Consider the following 16,832-nt stretch of genomic DNA (forward strand, 5'->3'; position numbering starts at 1 on the left):
GATTGCTGCTGCGACTTCAATTTCGTTGTACTTGATACAATGACAACAAAGTTCTATTCTATTCTATTCTATTCTATCCTATTGTAGAAAGAATAGCTCTACATGAAGCCAGAACATTTAGCACTCCCTCTGGTGGCTGGCTGCAGTAAAGGTCCTTAATCTTCCTTCTTGGCTGAAATGTACATGAAATGGGTATTCTTTTTTCCAACACGCTGATTTATGCCCAAGTGTAAGTGTTTAGGGAAGTTATATGATATCATAAGCTGATTGATTGACAGCTCAGGTGTCAAATGTGAGTTCCTGAAGTATTCTATACTGAGTTATCAGAGTGGAGAGAAAATGCAACAAATACTTAGACATGAGTCACTGAACCTGACATAACCATGAGTATCTTATCAAACTAAGTGAAAGAAACCCTATTAAATTTTGATGTCTCCATCTGAGGTTTTTAGCTGTGAACATACGACAGGTAACGATTAAAGAGTTGTTAAAACACCTCCTTAGTGAGAGTGTGAATCTAAATGAATGTGAGCTGGAAGACACCTAACAAACACACACCTCCAGTAAACTTTCCCTGGTTGGATCACATGGAAAGTCAGCTTCAGCTCCTCCATATTTTCCACCTCTTTAGAGACAAACATTCCTGTCAGTGTCTGAGACTTGTATCAACTGGTGAGTGTGCTTTTTTTCTGTGTGTGTGTGTGTGTGTGTGATCTCAATGCATGTTTGCGCTTGTGTGCTCAGCATGTATGACACAGGGAGCTTGTGCAAGAATTTGAATCACCTATCCTCCTCAGAGCCATCATATTACGACACAGTTTACGCAGAAAGAGAAAAGTGCCTCGGGATACACAAACATGCGTCTGTTACACTGACACTGGGACTGGTTCCTCTCCCCTCCGGAAGGATGCATATTTGTTAAATTAAAAAAAAAAAAAAAAACTCATGTTTACAGTGTTCTGGCACAGATTTATTAGAGTCATACATGGATTTATACATAGAGACTTATTAGAAGGAGGAAGAGGGGGAGTACTGAGGAAGGACACACCTCTCTGCCTCCCTCTCTTGCAGCATGTCGCAGCCTGTGGGGCAGGATGTGAATCAGTTTAACATGGACTGAGCTAACAGAGCCTGTCACACAGGAGAAACACTATCAGAGGGCTGGACAGAGCCGCAGAAGGATAATTAGATATTACAGAGTAACACGGAGCCCTGGAAAGGTCAGTCATGCTGTTATTCTCTCTGGAAAACTCTTCTTCATAATCTCAGTCAGATTTTACAAACATCTGCCTTTTCTTTCTTCAATCTTAACACAATAATTTACTCTTTTTGACTTCTTTATTTACATAGAGCGGATTTATTACAATCCTATGACTCATTATTCCAAAACTCTGGATAGCAAGTTAATCCTTTGCTATTACTTTTCTGGTAAACAGTTACGGGAAGGGACATGTTTTTGTAGTGTTTGGGGAAATTTCTGGCTTTTATGAATATCTCTAAGGTTTTCTTTTGCTGTCTTTGCTGGAAAATTACTGCATGAAATTGCCAAAAAAATAATATTTCTGTTTGTTTTGTCTTGTTCTTTTGCACTTGCTTTAACAACCCCTCTCTTGGTTTGTCTTTTCAACACATAAAGCCTGAATGTGCTTCTTCTGGGTGCACAGGATTTGATGCTAGAGCATGTTTTTACCCCATTTTTTTTTCTTTCTCACGCAGTTTAACATTCATTGCAATATGGAAAAGATCAATAGATATTAATGTCATTGTATATCAGTTTTTAAAAAATAGTCCATAATGTTTCTGTGGTTTTGTTTTCCTGTCATCATTCCATCCTTTAGTAAAGTGAAGTGAGCCTGCTGATTACTTTTTTCCAGTTCAGCGGATTTGTGCAAACAGTGTCATAACCCAAATCATATTAGTCTGATCGTTGAAGATCTGGTGCGTATGTGTTTTCTCATATTATACGTTAAATTAAGATTGTTCAGAATTATTGCTTTGTGTAATTTTGTAGTGGGGTTGTATGACTATTTGTTCAAAGTATTATCCATTATTCATGAAGGATGCTGGTCAGCTTGGCCTGTGATTTGTTAGAGGAAGTTTCCAGGCTATCAAAATGTGCAGGCAGGATCAGTTTATCACATAATTTTATCAGGCAACTTCAATGAAATCAAACCCAGATACCAGGATGGACTTCTTCTTTTTTTGTGATTTTCTTTGTAACAAGCTTCCTCTGTCTGTAGCACACATATCTGCTGTTCTGGCTTTGATGAATGAATCATTTAACTGCAGCCAAGTACACTGAAATTTGTTCAAATTTTGAGCATTTTAAATTAAAATCTGACATTTTTTTAAGCACCGAATGCTGAACATTATTTAGCACAAGCAGTGATGACTGTAGAGTTGATATTTTAGTGCTGTCTTCCCCTTTAACAGGAAATAATGTGTTTTTCTATAAGTTAACATATTTTACAGGCCATCATATCTGTCATTATGCAATAGAAAAACAAAGAGAGCCAAAAACTTACTTTAAAGTTACACTCCTGTTTGTAATTTGACTTCTAAAAACTCTAATGCAGACTATTTCTGTTGTACCAAAGTTTCACTAACAGCAGTAAGTGGTTTTCATGGATTCACAGTTTACACTCCATCACTGGGCAACTCAAAATCTCTCTATCAGCACAAAACAGAGCAACTTTTAACATCTCTTCTCCCTCATCAGCTCAAAGTTTTACTTCTTGAACAATTTTGTGAGTAATTAAACCTTGTTGAGAGCTTTCTCAGATGGAAAAGACTCTCCGTTCCTATCTTGCAGCTACCATAGATACTACAGTTTGAGCTCAACTTTAGTACAGCAAGCTGACAGCACAGGAAAAAACAATGATACTTGAAAGAGCTACACATCTGCATACAAACTGATAATTTCTGGATGCAATAAAATTCTTCCCACAAAAGACTCTGACAGCTTGATAGATTGTAGTTTTCTGCTGGTGTTTACATCCTGGTGCGACTTATACCCTGAGTTATACCACTGTGTATCTTCGAAAGTTGTTTGCTCATCTTGTCTTGCACACAGACCACTAATTAAGAACAAATTTGGACAAATCTGTACCAAAAGGAAAAGAATTTATTTTCCTGTCACTTCATGTTTTATGGTGAACTGACAGCAAAGAACCTACAATTTAGGGTTCATTCTACTTAAGAGGCTTCTCGTTGGTGTAGACACAGCTTATCCACAAAACCTCCTGCTCATTGTCACTGTTAGATTCACTCACATTTTGTTTGGTCGTATTTCTGCTCAGACACTGGGTTTATTGTTTGGGTTTAAGTCTGTTAGCACTTCCCAAACAGTGGTTGATAGCCTAGCTTACTTCACTTCTCCTGCTGGTTCCTTAAAGTGAATATCAGATAGATTTATTGTTTTTGACCCGTAGCACGACACTGGATTTATTCAGGAAGCTGACCTTTAATTTTGTACGGACCTGTCATTTCTAAGAGGTAATGGCTCCACTTGACATCATGACGTTGTTGTACAGACTCCTTTGTATTGCATTCCTTTCACAGTGATGCAGGCTTACGTCTGGCTCTGATTGTTTACTCGTACACTCTCGTTGAAAGCCACAAGGGAAAAATAAACTGTTTGTTTTAGTGGGACAGAGAAGGACACTAGGACTTAATCAGGAAGTGTGGACTTGATTTCTCATTCTCATGCAGGGGAATGTGGCTTTGCAATAACTGAGCCAATTACCTTCTCTCCACATCACTAATGTTTGGTTTTTAATTTTAGCATATGTAAAACTGGGTCAGTCATGATGTTCATCCCTCTGTGACCTCTGCGCTGCAGGGTGCTGCCCTCCATGTGAACGGACAGTGAGAAAGAATCCAAAGACGAAAGACAACAAAGTGAAGAATATCCACATGAATCAAACATTGTGTCATAACAGACTCTCACTGACGTAGCACTGCTAACATCCTGCATGTTTTAGCATGCTGATTATGAGTTTGAGCTCTGCTGTTTGCCACAGGGTCTTAAGTGAATATTTCAGAGGCTGCGTCAGGATGGCAGCCAGTCCTCTTGAAGCAGCCTGTGCACCATCAATGAAGAGTATTTAGTAATGTTTATCATCAGCTCTGTTTCCTGCAGATCATCACCTGTGTCCTCTGAGCTGGTGTGCTCAGCAACACTGACACAAAGATGAACTTTACCCAACTTATACTTCAACTTCACCTAAATACAGTTCACTGTCACTAAATAACCTAAGTACAAGTTTTGTGGCTTTTTTCTCCTTTTTTTTTTTAAATCTCTTTTACAATCTCCAGTTAAGAGAAAGAAACTTTTTCCTTGTAGAGGAAGTTCTTTTGTATTACCTGTTCCTGTTTTCTCCGAAGATGATGTGACATGACATGCCACATCACCCACACATGTATCATTTCTAAGATAAGTTTTTGCAAAAGTTGTCTGATATCATTCAGGGGATTTACGACAAAAACAGTATCAGCCACTTCTGAAGTTAGGTTTCAGTCTCTTGAGGTCTTTATGGAGCCATGAAGTGAGATGAAAACATGTGTTCACTGACATTTAATGACAGGGTTGGATGTGGAGCTATTCAGCAAAGATCTGATTAGTGTTAAAGCAGGTGTTCATCCACTAACATGGGTGAGAAAAATCGTTATCAGAGTGAAAGAAGTTTTACAGGAAATTGAGAGTCATCTCTGCAATGATTTTTGTCATCGGTGGAAAACAGATGGTGTAGTGGCTAAAGGTCTCTAATGTTTACTTAGTTCTTATGTTCCCAAACCACTTCTGGACGGAGAAAAAGAGACTACGCGTGTTAATGGTTTAACGACGGTAGAAACGGTGTGTCGCCTCCGTCCTTTAATACACAGACCCAAAAACGAAACTGAAAGCATTACAGCGTCTCCTTCACTCACAGAAAACTACGTCATCATTGACAACTGAGGTATGTCAACTAAGACACCAAGTTAAAGTTAACATGCATGTTATATTTAGTTTTCATATCTTTTTAACACTAATTTAACTAGAAGAAACATGAATTAAATGCAAGCTGTAAACACAAATACAACATCTCACTTGACAGACAGTAAATGGAAAATGGCAGTAACATTTCCGGCCCCTAATTGCTCATTATGGGAATGACAATTACACAACCACATTAAACTACAATGAGTCATTTTCTATTTCTAGTCTCTATACTCTTTTGGAACTTCCAAAAAAGGGAACTCAAACAAACAATGCAAACAACCTAGACTCGATCTAGGGGGCGTCCATTTATAGGTTACTAAAAAAGTAAAATCCTAACTAAGGTAGGTCCATTTTAATGTCCGTGAGACTCTTCCATCTCAAGTAAGAGACACAGTTTATCTATTGGCCTCTCCAAGGTGTTTGTCTTCGTTCTGAGGAGGACCCGACGAACAAATCCTTTCGCGTCGGGGATAGTCTTCTCCACTTTTCCCATTAACCAGGATCCTCTAGGAGCCCTCTCATCCACAATGAGAACGATGTCTCCTTCCTTCACATTTCTCCTCTTCTCCAGCCATTTCTGCCTTTCTTGTAGGAGGGGCAAGTACTCCCTGGACCACCGCTTCCAAAAGATGTCTGAAATATACTGCACTTGTCTCCATCTTCGCTTGGAGTATAGATCTTCCTTCTGAAACAAGCCTGGGGGGAGAGCTGGTTTGCCCTTGAGGAGGAGAAGGTGATTTGGCGTCAATGGCTCGAGGTCGTCCACATCATCAGATGACTTGGTAAGGGGTCTGCTGTTAATCACTGCTTCCACCTCACACATTACAGTTTGCAGACACTCGTCGTCAAGAGACTGGAGCTTCAGAAGGTTGGTAAGTATCTTCCGGACAGTTCTTATCTGTCGCTCCCAAATTCCACCATGGTGGGACCCGGCAGGTGGATTGAAGATCCAAGTGACTCCCTTTTGAAGCAAAGCCTCAGAGATTTTGGATTGGTTCCACTCTTTCATTGCCTGGCGGATTTCACGTTCTGTTGCAACAAGGTTTGTTCCGTTGTCGGATCTTATGACCTCCACCTGACCTCTTCTGGCTATGAAACGTCTCATTGCATTGATACATGAGTCGGTATCCAGAGAATGTGCAATTTCTATGTGGACTGCTCTCACAGTGAGACAAGTAAACAAGACACCGTATCGCTTGACTAGCCCACGGCCACGCTTAGCTTCGAAGGGCCCGAAATAGTCTACACCGACGTTGGTAAACGGTGGACTGTCAGTCAGCAGACGATCTGGTGGTAGATTAGCCATCTTCTGTTTACTCACAGCAGCTTGACTCTTTCGGCATCTTACACACCTTGAAAGCACACTTCTGACTGCAGTGTTTCCTTTGCAAATCCAAACCCTTTGTCTCAGCCGAGCAAGAGTATGGTTTCTCCCTCCATGTCCAATTTCCTCATGAGCATTCCTGATAATCAGGGTTGTGACGTGATGGTCTTTGGCTAGTATAGTCGGATGTTTTGTGTGTTCTGGCAAGGCTGCCTGGTGCAGTCTTCCACCGACCCTAAGAACTCCGTCCTGGAGGAAGGGATCCAGTTTCGCGATGGGACTGCTACTCTTGATCCTTTCACCTTTCTGCAGAACATGAAGTTCCTCGTGGAATGTTTGATTCTGGCTGAACCGGATAATCACAGTTTCTGCTCTCCTAACATCCTTGACTGTCATATGGCTTCCTTTCAGGGTTGATCTCCATTTCTGCATGCGACTTTCAACTGCCTTTAATTTCACTTCCTTACATTCTGAAGACTGTACTTGAGATTCGAAAGCCTTCCTTGTTTCACTCAGACTTTGAAGCAGCTCCTTCAGCCTCAACATCCAGGCAACTGCCTTTTTTAGACTGTGCCAATCAGAGTAATGATAAATCAGCTTGTGAAGAGGGTTCGTGCTTGAGTCTTGAGTCTTGATGATGTTCACGTTGGTTGTAAGCTTTACTTCAATGTCATCTTCACTTATTTCTCTTGAGAAGTTTGACAAGACAGGCCAATGTAACTCACTCTTGGCGAGGAAGTCAGGACCTTCTATCCAGCTCTGACACTTAATGAGGTCTTCTGCTGTCATTCCTCTCGAGGCATGATCTGCTGGATTAGAAGCAGTATTAACGTATCTCCACTGTGCTGGCCTTGTGTACTCTCTGATTATCGACACTCTGTTTGCGACAAACGTTTTGAAACGAGCACTGTCGTTGTCGATGTATCGCAGGACAGTAGTGCTGTCTGTCCAAAGCACAGACTCTTTCAAATCCATCCGAAGCTCCTGCTTCATGAGCTTGTCCATTTTCACTGCAATGGTAGCTGCAGCTAACTCAAGGCGTGGGACAGTGACTGGTTTGAGCGGCGTCACTCGGGATTTTCCCAGAAGAAACGAGCAATGAACCCGATCGTGGCTGTTCTCGATGCGCAGGTAAGTAACGATGCCATAGCCCTTCTCACTGGCATCAGAGAAATGGTGCAGCTGTGCCGAAGTCACAGGACCAAATCCCTCTGGCTTAATGCACCTCTTGACAGAAAAGCTGGCTAACCGTCTCAGCTCAGACAGCCAAGCAAACCACCTGTTTGCAATGTCTTCAGGAATCTCTTCATCCCAGGTAAGTTTCAATCGACAGAGATTTTGGACAATAGTCTTTGCGAGAAGGATGAACGGTGATAGGAAACCTAGGGGGTCGTATATAGAGCTTACGACTGAAAGGATACCCCGTCTGGTGATAGGCATGGTCTTGACATTAATCCGGAACTTGAAGGAATCTGATTCAATACACCAGTCGACTCCAAGTGCCCTTTCCATTGGTAGCTCATCCTTGTCCAGGTCTAGGTTCTTAATCTCTTTTGCTCTCTCATGTTCAGGAAGTGACGATAGCACTTGACGGCTGTTGCTTGACCACTTAGTCAAGTGGAATCCTCCACTCTCACACAGAGCAATGAGATCCTTGGTCAAGGTAATTGCCCCTTTTTCGTTGGACGTTGAGACGAGGCAATCATCAACACAAAAATGTTCTAAGACTGTTATTACTGCTTCAGGTGATGACCTGTCCCTTCCATCCTCTGCGGTCTGTCTTAAGGCGTAGTTGGCACAGCTCGGGCTGGACTTGGCACCGAACAAGTGGACCACCATCTTGTACTCGTGCAGAGGCTGGCTCAGGTCCCCCAGTGGCCACCAGAGAAATCGTAGAAGATCTGAATCCTCGTCAGGGACTCTCACCTGATGATACATCGCCTCTATGTCTGATATGAGAGCAATGTGATCATGTCGGAACCTTGTCAAAACTCCAACCAGACTGTTAGTAAGGTCTGGACCCTGTAACAGCTCTTCGTTTAAGGATTTCCCCTGGAATGAAACGGCACAATCAAACACAACACGCAGCTTTCCTTTCTGCGGGTGTGTCACGCCGTGATGGGGTATATACCATACTCTACCGTTGTTGCGGTTGAGCTCATGTTCAGGTACTTCCACTGCGTAGCCTTTGGTCAGCAGGTCTGACATGAAGCTCTGATAGTCCTTGTGGAAGCTGGGATTCTTGCTGAGCTTCTTCTTCAGGTTTGCTGCCCGTTGCTCAGCAACACATTTATTGTTCGGCATTTCCACATTCTTGTTTCTGAGAGGCATCCCAATACTGTAATGCCCATCAACTTTCTTGATCGTCTCAGACACAGACTTGATAAACTGCTGGTCCTCTCTGGACATTTCTGACTTCTCTTCGCAGGCTTGCTCTGGAAAGTCGTGACTGTATTGCTGCAGCAGCATGCTGTCCACAACGCTGACTGAAATCCTGTTAACTGAAGCCTTTTGACAGTCATGGTTAGGCTTGTTGAAATCTTCACTTTTCTTGAGAGGGCCGTTAACCACCCAACCAAGGATCGTTTTCACGGCATACGGCCCGTCATCTTGACTGTGAATTATCTTCCACGGCTCCATCGCAGAGTGGACATTCATGCCGATTAGCATGTCAACATCTGCATCGATCTGTGGTAGACGAACTTCTTCCTTCAGATACGGCCATCTTTCCAAGTCCTTTTCAAGAGGAATATTATCCTTTGTCACAGGTATGTCTGTATGGGTGTACACATCTGGCAGGCTGATGTACTTGTTCTCTAAAAGGCCGCACACTTCTAAATCTGAGAGCATGTAGCAGGACATGGGCTTCTCCTGACCCATGGTACGGAGTAACATTCGAGTCTTCTTACCGTGAACACCAAGCTGCCTCATCAACTTTTCGGAGCAAAACGTAGCTGAACTTCCTGCGTCCAAGAATGCATACGTCTGTATTGTTGTGTTGCTCTTCTTTGATTTGATGCACACAGGCACAATAGACAGGATACAGTCGTTGTCTCCGGCCCCGGTGACTGCTGCAACTTCACTTTTAACCGGCACATCTTCTTGTGAAGCAGAGTTTTCAATGGCGGAGTCTTGGCCCTTCTCGAACCTTGTACTCTCTTGGTTGGTGTTCTCGTCCCTTTTGTTGTGAAGCAGACTTGGATGTTTCTTATTGCAGATTTCACACGTGGCTCTCTTTTTACAGTCTTTTCCCATGTGTCCCTGGGTCAGACACCCAAAACAAAGTCCTTTACCTCTGAGGAACTCTATTCTCTCTTTGTTTGGCAGACCTCTTATCTTGTTGCATGCACTCAGAGTGTGTCTTTTGTTACAGATGGCTCTTGAAAGGCGTTGCTTGTGTGCTGGTTCCTTTTTGGTTCTAGGGCTTCATTTTCATCTGGCTTAACACTTATGGCACAGCCTGTGGCTCTCTTTAGTCCACCTCCTTTGGCAGCTCTAGTACTCGACTTGATCTTACTTTTCTCGTCTGAGTACTCTTTGACATCACCAAAGAGTGGGTCTGAAACTATCTTAGCTTGTCTGTTAATGTATGCCACAAGATCTGAGAACTTTGCCCTTCTACCCTCCTTTTCTTGTATGTCGAAAGCCATGGCTCTCCATCTCTCTCGAAGTCTGAAGGGTAGTTTTGAGATGATGATCCGAAGGTTACTCGGGCTGTTCATCTCCTCGAGATACTCCATGTCCTTCATGACGTTGTTACATCCAGTGAGAAATATGGCAAAGCTGTGAAGAGACTTGGCATCTTCTGATTTAATTAGAGGCCATTTAACTGCTTTGTCCACATAGGCCGCAGCTATTTTCTGCTCGTTGCCATAGTGATAAATCAAAAGCTCTCTTGCTTCACTGTAGCCTTGCTGCGCACTCATGTGTTGGCAACTTCTCACAAGTTCTCTTGGTTCACCGCTGGTGAATTGCTCTAAATAGTACAGGCGGTCTTCATCATTATCTGTACGACTATGAATGATGCGCTCAAAAGCCTTCAGGAATGGCAGGAACTCAAATGGATCACCACTGAACACTGGGACTTCTCGTTGAGGTAAGTTGGCTAGCCTCTGTTGCGTGACCAACATCTCTGTGATATCCTTCTGCTTCAATATCACCTCGCCAAGCTCAGCTGGTCCTCCACTAGCGCTTCCACTGGTGGTGGTGCTGTTCTCTGTCTTTATCTGCACGCGAGGGGCATGTCTTACTGGATTGTGAGAAGTATGGCTTCCATTACCTTGGCTAACTTGAAGAATGCTTGTTAACTTAGGTTTGACGTCTGGAGTGTGATGTCCAGTGCTCGCCGCAACAGGCGTGTTCTTGTAGAGGTATGAATTCATTCCATCGTCCATGTTTTCTGTGTTCTCGTAGCCCTCTAGGACTTTAAGCTTTGCAGTGGACTCAGCAATAGCAGTTTCAACATCAAGCTCCTCCATTTGAGCCTTCAACTGCATCTCCTTGGCTTTCAGCTGTGCCTCTTTGAACTGCAGTGCATGTTTTTTCTTAAAAGAAGCTGCACGTGCAAGTAGAGCTGCACGGTTAGCTTCTTCCTTTCTACGTGCAGACGATGCTGAAGATGAGGCTTTAGATGATCCCGAACGTTTACTACACACACTTCTTGCAGTAATGGAACCATGTTGCTCATACACAGCAGAGACACTGTCCTCTGGGTTCAGGTTTTCAGCAGCGGACTCAATTAACTGAGTAGCTGCGCCATCTTCTGGAGTAACATGTTCACTAGCATTGACATGCTGTTTAGCTTCCACTATCCACTGCTCTATTTTTGCCAAAAAGTCCTTAAACTTTGTTAGGTTTGGCTCACTCCAATACAACTGATCAGCTTCCTTTTCATCTTCTGGTAACAGCTCACTTATAGCACTGTTTACTTCAATAAACTCATTCAGCATTTTTGAGTAATCACTGAGATGATCCCTTTCCACTAACAAAGCATTGGAATCATTTCCCATGAATTTTTCTATTTCCTCTGCTTTGGAGACAAGTTGTGCTAATAAAAGCTTCCTTACTCTCATTTGTTTATCAAGCTTCTCTTCTAGTGCCTTTGGGGTCAACTTGATCTTTCGTCTCTCTGTAACTGGCTCAACATCGGCGTCCATTTTTCCTGAATCAGACATTTCAACAGGCTAGCCAAAACTTCAATATAGCAAACTTTGCTGACTTCTGAAATCCAGGTTACAGCTCTTTAACCTCAAAACACATCAATGCTTTCAATGAAAAGGCTCCACAAAAGGCTGTATTAATTTTCAGAGTCGAACTCAAGCTTCTTCTGTGCTAATATGACGAGTTAGCGATAGCACTTATCTCAAAATGTCCTGTGGCATGCAGCACCACTCTTCTATGAATCACCGTTAGCGTTACTTCACGAGGCTCTTCAGGTCAACAACGTGCACAATGATCCTGACTTAACTGTGATCATCAGAATTTGCAGCTACAGCATATCCATTCATGTGTTTTGTTTTGTTAGTACTCATCCGTCGTCGTAGAAGACGTCTTTAATTCGGTCCGAAGCTCCTCGTGTCCTCCGTGATTAGCCGCTGTAGCCGTATAGCTTCCATTCATTCAGCACACCTTCTCTCCACTGTCTCCGGTGAAGCACTCTCTCCTCGTGCGGACCGTTTCTACTTAATGTAGTGGCTAAAGGTCTCTAATGTTTACTTAGTTCTTATGTTCCCAAACCACTTCTGGACGGAGAAAAAGAGACTACGCGTGTTAATGGTTTAACGACGGTAGAAACGGTGTGTCGCCTCCGTCCTTTAATACACAGACCCAAAAACGAAACTGAAAGCATTACAGCGTCTCCTTCACTCACAGAAAACTACGTCATCATTGACAACTGAGGTATGTCAACTAAGACACCAAGTTAAAGTTAACATGCATGTTATATTTAGTTTTCATATCTTTTTAACACTAATTTAACTAGAAGAAACATGAATTAAATGCAAGCTGTAAACACAAATACAACATCTCACTTGACAGACAGTAAATGGAAAATGGCAGTAACAGATGGGTTCATTGACGTAAAAAAGAAAAACAGATCTGAATCCATTATGTGCTTGAAAGTCAAAAGAATGGGCTCAACATTTTTCTGACGGGGGAAAGCAAAGGTTTGATTAAACACACAAAGTGGAGATATGTTGGGAGGAATGTACAAGATGAACAAATCATGAGATGAAGTTGCCGGACAGGTGAACACAAACCAAGGTCATAATAGTTTTGGATTTGTCATTATAGTTTAGTTTTAGTTAGTTTTGACATTTTATTTTCCATTACAGTTTAGTTTTACTTAGTTTTAGAGCAGGCGGTCTAGTTTTTATTTAGTTTTGATTTTTGCAACAAGGCTTAGTTTTAGTTTAGTTTCAGTTTAGTTTTAGTTTTTTCATACCTTATTAACCAGGTGCAGGATTCAAAAAGGTCAGAGTAAATATTTTGTCATACTGTTTATTTTTCAAGTCCAACATAGTGCTCACTGCTCAGTCAATGCTGATACCGAAATGTTGGCTGCTGCCTTAAACACTAGAAAATAATATAAACTTAGTGTAAAAAATATAAGCATCAATTATATAAAATAATGTTGACATAAATTACATAAAAATAATGTTAACATAAATTATAAAAAAAAATCAATATAATATAAGCTTCAATAAATAAAAACTTGGACTCTGTAACAATAAAGGCAGACTCAAATACAATAAAAACTTGGACTCTAACAATTAAACTATTACAGATGCTCTAATTCATTGCTCCACTACGTTTTGTAGCAGCACAGTGCACAGCCAGTCAGTGCAGTAAACAAACTTGTCCCTATACGCCGCTATGATGGTGCTGTACGGCACTGACAACTGCCTAAAACTGTCTAAAATTGGTTGGGAAAATGTGTCGGATTAATTTAAATCCTAAAGGCTATTAATATTGTCAAAAACTATAACTAAGGGAATTTTGTCTATCATTTTAGTTAGTTTCAGTTAGTTTTGTAAACACAAGATACAGTTTTAGTTTACTTATCGTTTTTGTTTTCTTTTCTAGTTTTTATTAGTTTGAGTTAACTGCAATGTATTTTAAATTTTAGTTTTCCTTTTTAGTTTCATTTTAGTTAACTATTATAACCTTGACACAAACACATAAAAAGGCTGATCATACATTTGATACTCAGACAGTGGGGTGCTTCCTAAAGACTGCTGTCACTCTCTGTAAACCAGTCACTGCTGGACTCTTTCCCTTTGATGGATGTCTTTTCCCACTCTCTAATCCCTCTATCTGTCTCACTTCAGCTGGTTGTACCAAAAATCAGCCATGGGATATTTTTAGTTGTTTTGTTTAGATCTTGGTGATTGATTAAGTTTCATTTCTTGTTTTCAGAACCCAAACTCCTCCTAGCATGAACCAGTCACTGAAGCCTTCCCTCTTGACCTCTCACCCCGGCTTTAATGGCACAAACCCAGAGGATGAGAGCGTAGTGAGCAATGACTTCTCCACTGCGATAGGCGCCCTCATCCTCAGCTTGGTCTTCCTCCTTGGAGTACCTGGAAACCTCTTCATCGTGTGGAGCATCTTGGCACGAACCCGCCGCCGCTCAGTCACCACTCTCCTCATCCTCAACCTGGCATGTGCTGATGGCTTCCTCATGGCCCTCACCATCTTCTTCATAGTCTACTTGGCCATGCAGACGTGGGCGTTTGGCGAGGTCATGTGCAAAGGCCTCTTCTACCTGTGCAACGCCAACATGTACGCCTCCATCTTCCTGATCACGCTGATGAGCGTGCACAGGCTGGTTGCTGTGGTGTTCCCGAGGAAAGCTTCAAAGCTGGTCACCAAGAAGATTGTGAGGAGGGTTTTGGTGTGCATGTGGGTGCTGGTGATGCTGATTTCCATCCCTTCATTGGTGTTTCGAGATGTGAGACCGGACAAAGATGAGAGGAACAAAATCAGATTGGTGTGTGCACCCAATCACACCGAGCCTCGACATGTAAGTGAAAACTGAAACCAGTGTTTGATGTCCCTGTCTGGTGTTAGTTTAAAGGTCAGTGTATTAGCCATACAGCCTGTCCAACAGTGCCAAGATATCTGGGGCAAGCAGTCAGCTCTCCAACAATCTACTAAAATCCATTTGCCCAAGCTTGAGATTTTTGTCACCCTGAATCTGCTCAGACTTTTTACCATCTGTCTCCTACAAAATTCCTCTGAGAAGTCAGGGTGAACTGCTCCTTTAGAAAACTTCAGGCTAGAAATTTCTGAAGATTTTCAGAAGTGTGTGTGTGTGTTGAGTGTACTTTTTTTCTTGCTTTGATTTTGCCTTTGAAGGAAAAAACATTTCTCACAGAGACCATGTTTTATCTCTCCTTTCTCCTCCATGCAGGTGAGGTTTCAGTACGCCTTTGAGACAGTATCAGGGTTCATCCTTCCCTACGCCATCATCATAACAAGCTACATCCTCATCCTGCGACGCCTCAGGCAGACCAAGTTTGCCAGAAAGGTCCGCAGTGAGAAACTCATCCTGGCCATTGTGGTGATGTTTGGCCTTTTCTGGCTGCCGTACCACGTAATAAACATGTTACAGGTGAGCAAAGCCATTCACTGACTTTTACAACATTAAAATGCTTGTTTATGTATCATGATCAAGGATTTAACTTTAAGGTTTGTTTCTGTCCAAGGTGGCCACTGAGTGGTACCCAAGCACTTCAAAAACAAGAGAAGTGTGAGTAAAAAATCTTTTTCAGTATTTTATCCACAACCTTAGACTACTCCTAAGACATTTCATTTTTGCACTGCATGGTTGAACATGCATGTATTTGCATAACAGTAAATAAAATGCTGCATCTTCCAGTTTCTTTGTGTCTCTTTTCCCTTGTTGGTTTGTTTTTCTTCTTGTTTTGCTTGTATCAGAATTTTAATGTGTGTGAAGCGTGCATTGTTTTTTCTTGTCTTGTTATGTTTCCTTATTTCTCGATTGATTTGATTGAAACCTGTTTAACTTAGAAGGTGCTTTCTTCCTTGAATTAAAACCAGTTTGTTTTTTCCATCTACAGTTTGGTTGATGTCGCGAAATCCAGTCGAGCAGTGACCTCAGCTCTGGCCTTCATCAGCAGCTGTGCAAACCCGGTCCTCTACACTTTCGCAGGAAAGTCCTACATTAGAAAGAACGGCCTGGCTTTCATGGCTCGGCTATTTGAGGGAACTTCTTTAGACCAAATAGGCACCAAAAAGAGTCGGGGGAAAAGTAAAGACACTGTGGCAACCAGTATGGTTGAATCCACAAACAGCACTGGAACTCCTCCTCTGCGTAATGGGAGATGAGCGTTGAATCAACTTAGTGCATCAGTGATGGCACTATAAGATGACAAAAGTGAAAACTACAAGTGGTTTTATTCAAAGTGACTGTTCAGTTAAGAATGAGTACTTTGAAATATGTACAAAACTGAAAAAAATAATATGTAAATAGTTTAACTTGAAAGACATATTTGACATATCAGCTGTGCAGATTTTCCTTTTACCTGGGGTATATGAGAACTGTAAATATCTTTTTTTACATTTAATGTTCTATCACTCTGTGTCTGCCAAATAAACATTTTCACCACAGGATCATACAAATATTCATCTCTACACCACACAGCATATCATCTTATTAGGGGAAAGCTGCATTGCAGAACTCTTGATAGGAATATCACAACATGTAGCTTGACAATTTTCAGCAAGTATAATTTTCTCCTATCAAACTAATGCTAGAGAGATTTCTACATGAGCTGAAAACATTAAACATTTTTATTGTCAGATTAAACAAATTTCAGTCAGAGGGGGAAACTCAAACACTTTGGCTATTTTGGTGGGATGTCAAAAACACTGAATACTGCACTCTACTGAAGACGGTATAGTCTTGTATATATTGCTTTCTTTTGATGTGTGAAGCTGGACTTGATTCTTTGTGAGAACTCATGTATTGTGGAGAACAGCTAATTGAACATCTGTATAAATTTAATCCCCCTGAAATAAAAGCAAAATGTTCTATTCTATTGCATTTTGTTACATTTAGTCACATTACTTCATTTGACATAATTTTTGTCAAATCATTTGCACTGTTATTTTTTTTTACCATTAGCTGTACTTGTGTTTTTTTTAATGCAATTTTTTTTCTAATAAAGATTATATTATTAAAGAAATTATCTGACGCTTCATATATATTAGTATTGTTGAACTTCCAGCATGTGTGTTCAATTTTGACAAGCCCAAAAGTATTAAAATTCCCAAATTAGATTTTTTACTTTACAAAGCCATCTTTTTACTGAATTGACAAACACCACACAAAGCCCATCACATGACATTGTTTTTCTACATGGTCTGCAAATACAAGTGACAATACACAGCTGAACAAAAAGTTTAGTTTTATTCAAATCACATTTTGACAATTACAATCTTATTTGAAACTTACACATGTGCATGCAAGTCATTTTAAAGGCAGTAAAAATAACTGGAGCT

General features: G+C 41.3%; 1 protein-coding gene across 1 annotated transcript; it reads left to right on the forward strand.

Annotated features, from left to right (window-relative positions):
• The first annotated feature begins 13,740 nt into the window (after nt 1-13,740).
• ltb4r2b (leukotriene B4 receptor 2b) lies at nt 13,741-15,742 on the forward strand. The gene is made up of 4 exons (XM_074689248.1): nt 13,741-14,328; nt 14,719-14,919; nt 15,014-15,057; nt 15,389-15,742. Exons 1-4 carry the CDS (start codon nt 13,741-13,743, stop codon nt 15,654-15,656), a joined length of 1,101 nt encoding a protein of 366 aa, XP_074545349.1. The 3' UTR covers nt 15,657-15,742.
• The last annotated feature ends 1,090 nt before the right edge of the window (nt 15,743-16,832 follow it).

The sequence above is a fragment of the Halichoeres trimaculatus genome, unplaced genomic scaffold, assembly GCF_033239565.1.
Source record: "Halichoeres trimaculatus isolate MK-OKI-2021-1 unplaced genomic scaffold, fHalTri1.1 fHalTri1_scaffold_15, whole genome shotgun sequence".
NCBI lineage: Eukaryota > Metazoa > Chordata > Actinopteri > Labriformes > Labridae > Halichoeres > Halichoeres trimaculatus.

Coding starts and splice junctions, on each gene's coding strand:
- ltb4r2b (XM_074689248.1), top strand. CDS start 13,741: ATGAACCAGTCACTGAAGCCTTCCCTCTTGACCTCTCACCCCGGCTTT. Junction 14,329..14,718: donor ATCACACCGAGCCTCGACAT/GTAAGTGAAAAC, acceptor TCCTCCATGCAG/GTGAGGTTTCAGTACGCCTT. Junction 14,920..15,013: donor ACGTAATAAACATGTTACAG/GTGAGCAAAGCC, acceptor TTTCTGTCCAAG/GTGGCCACTGAGTGGTACCC.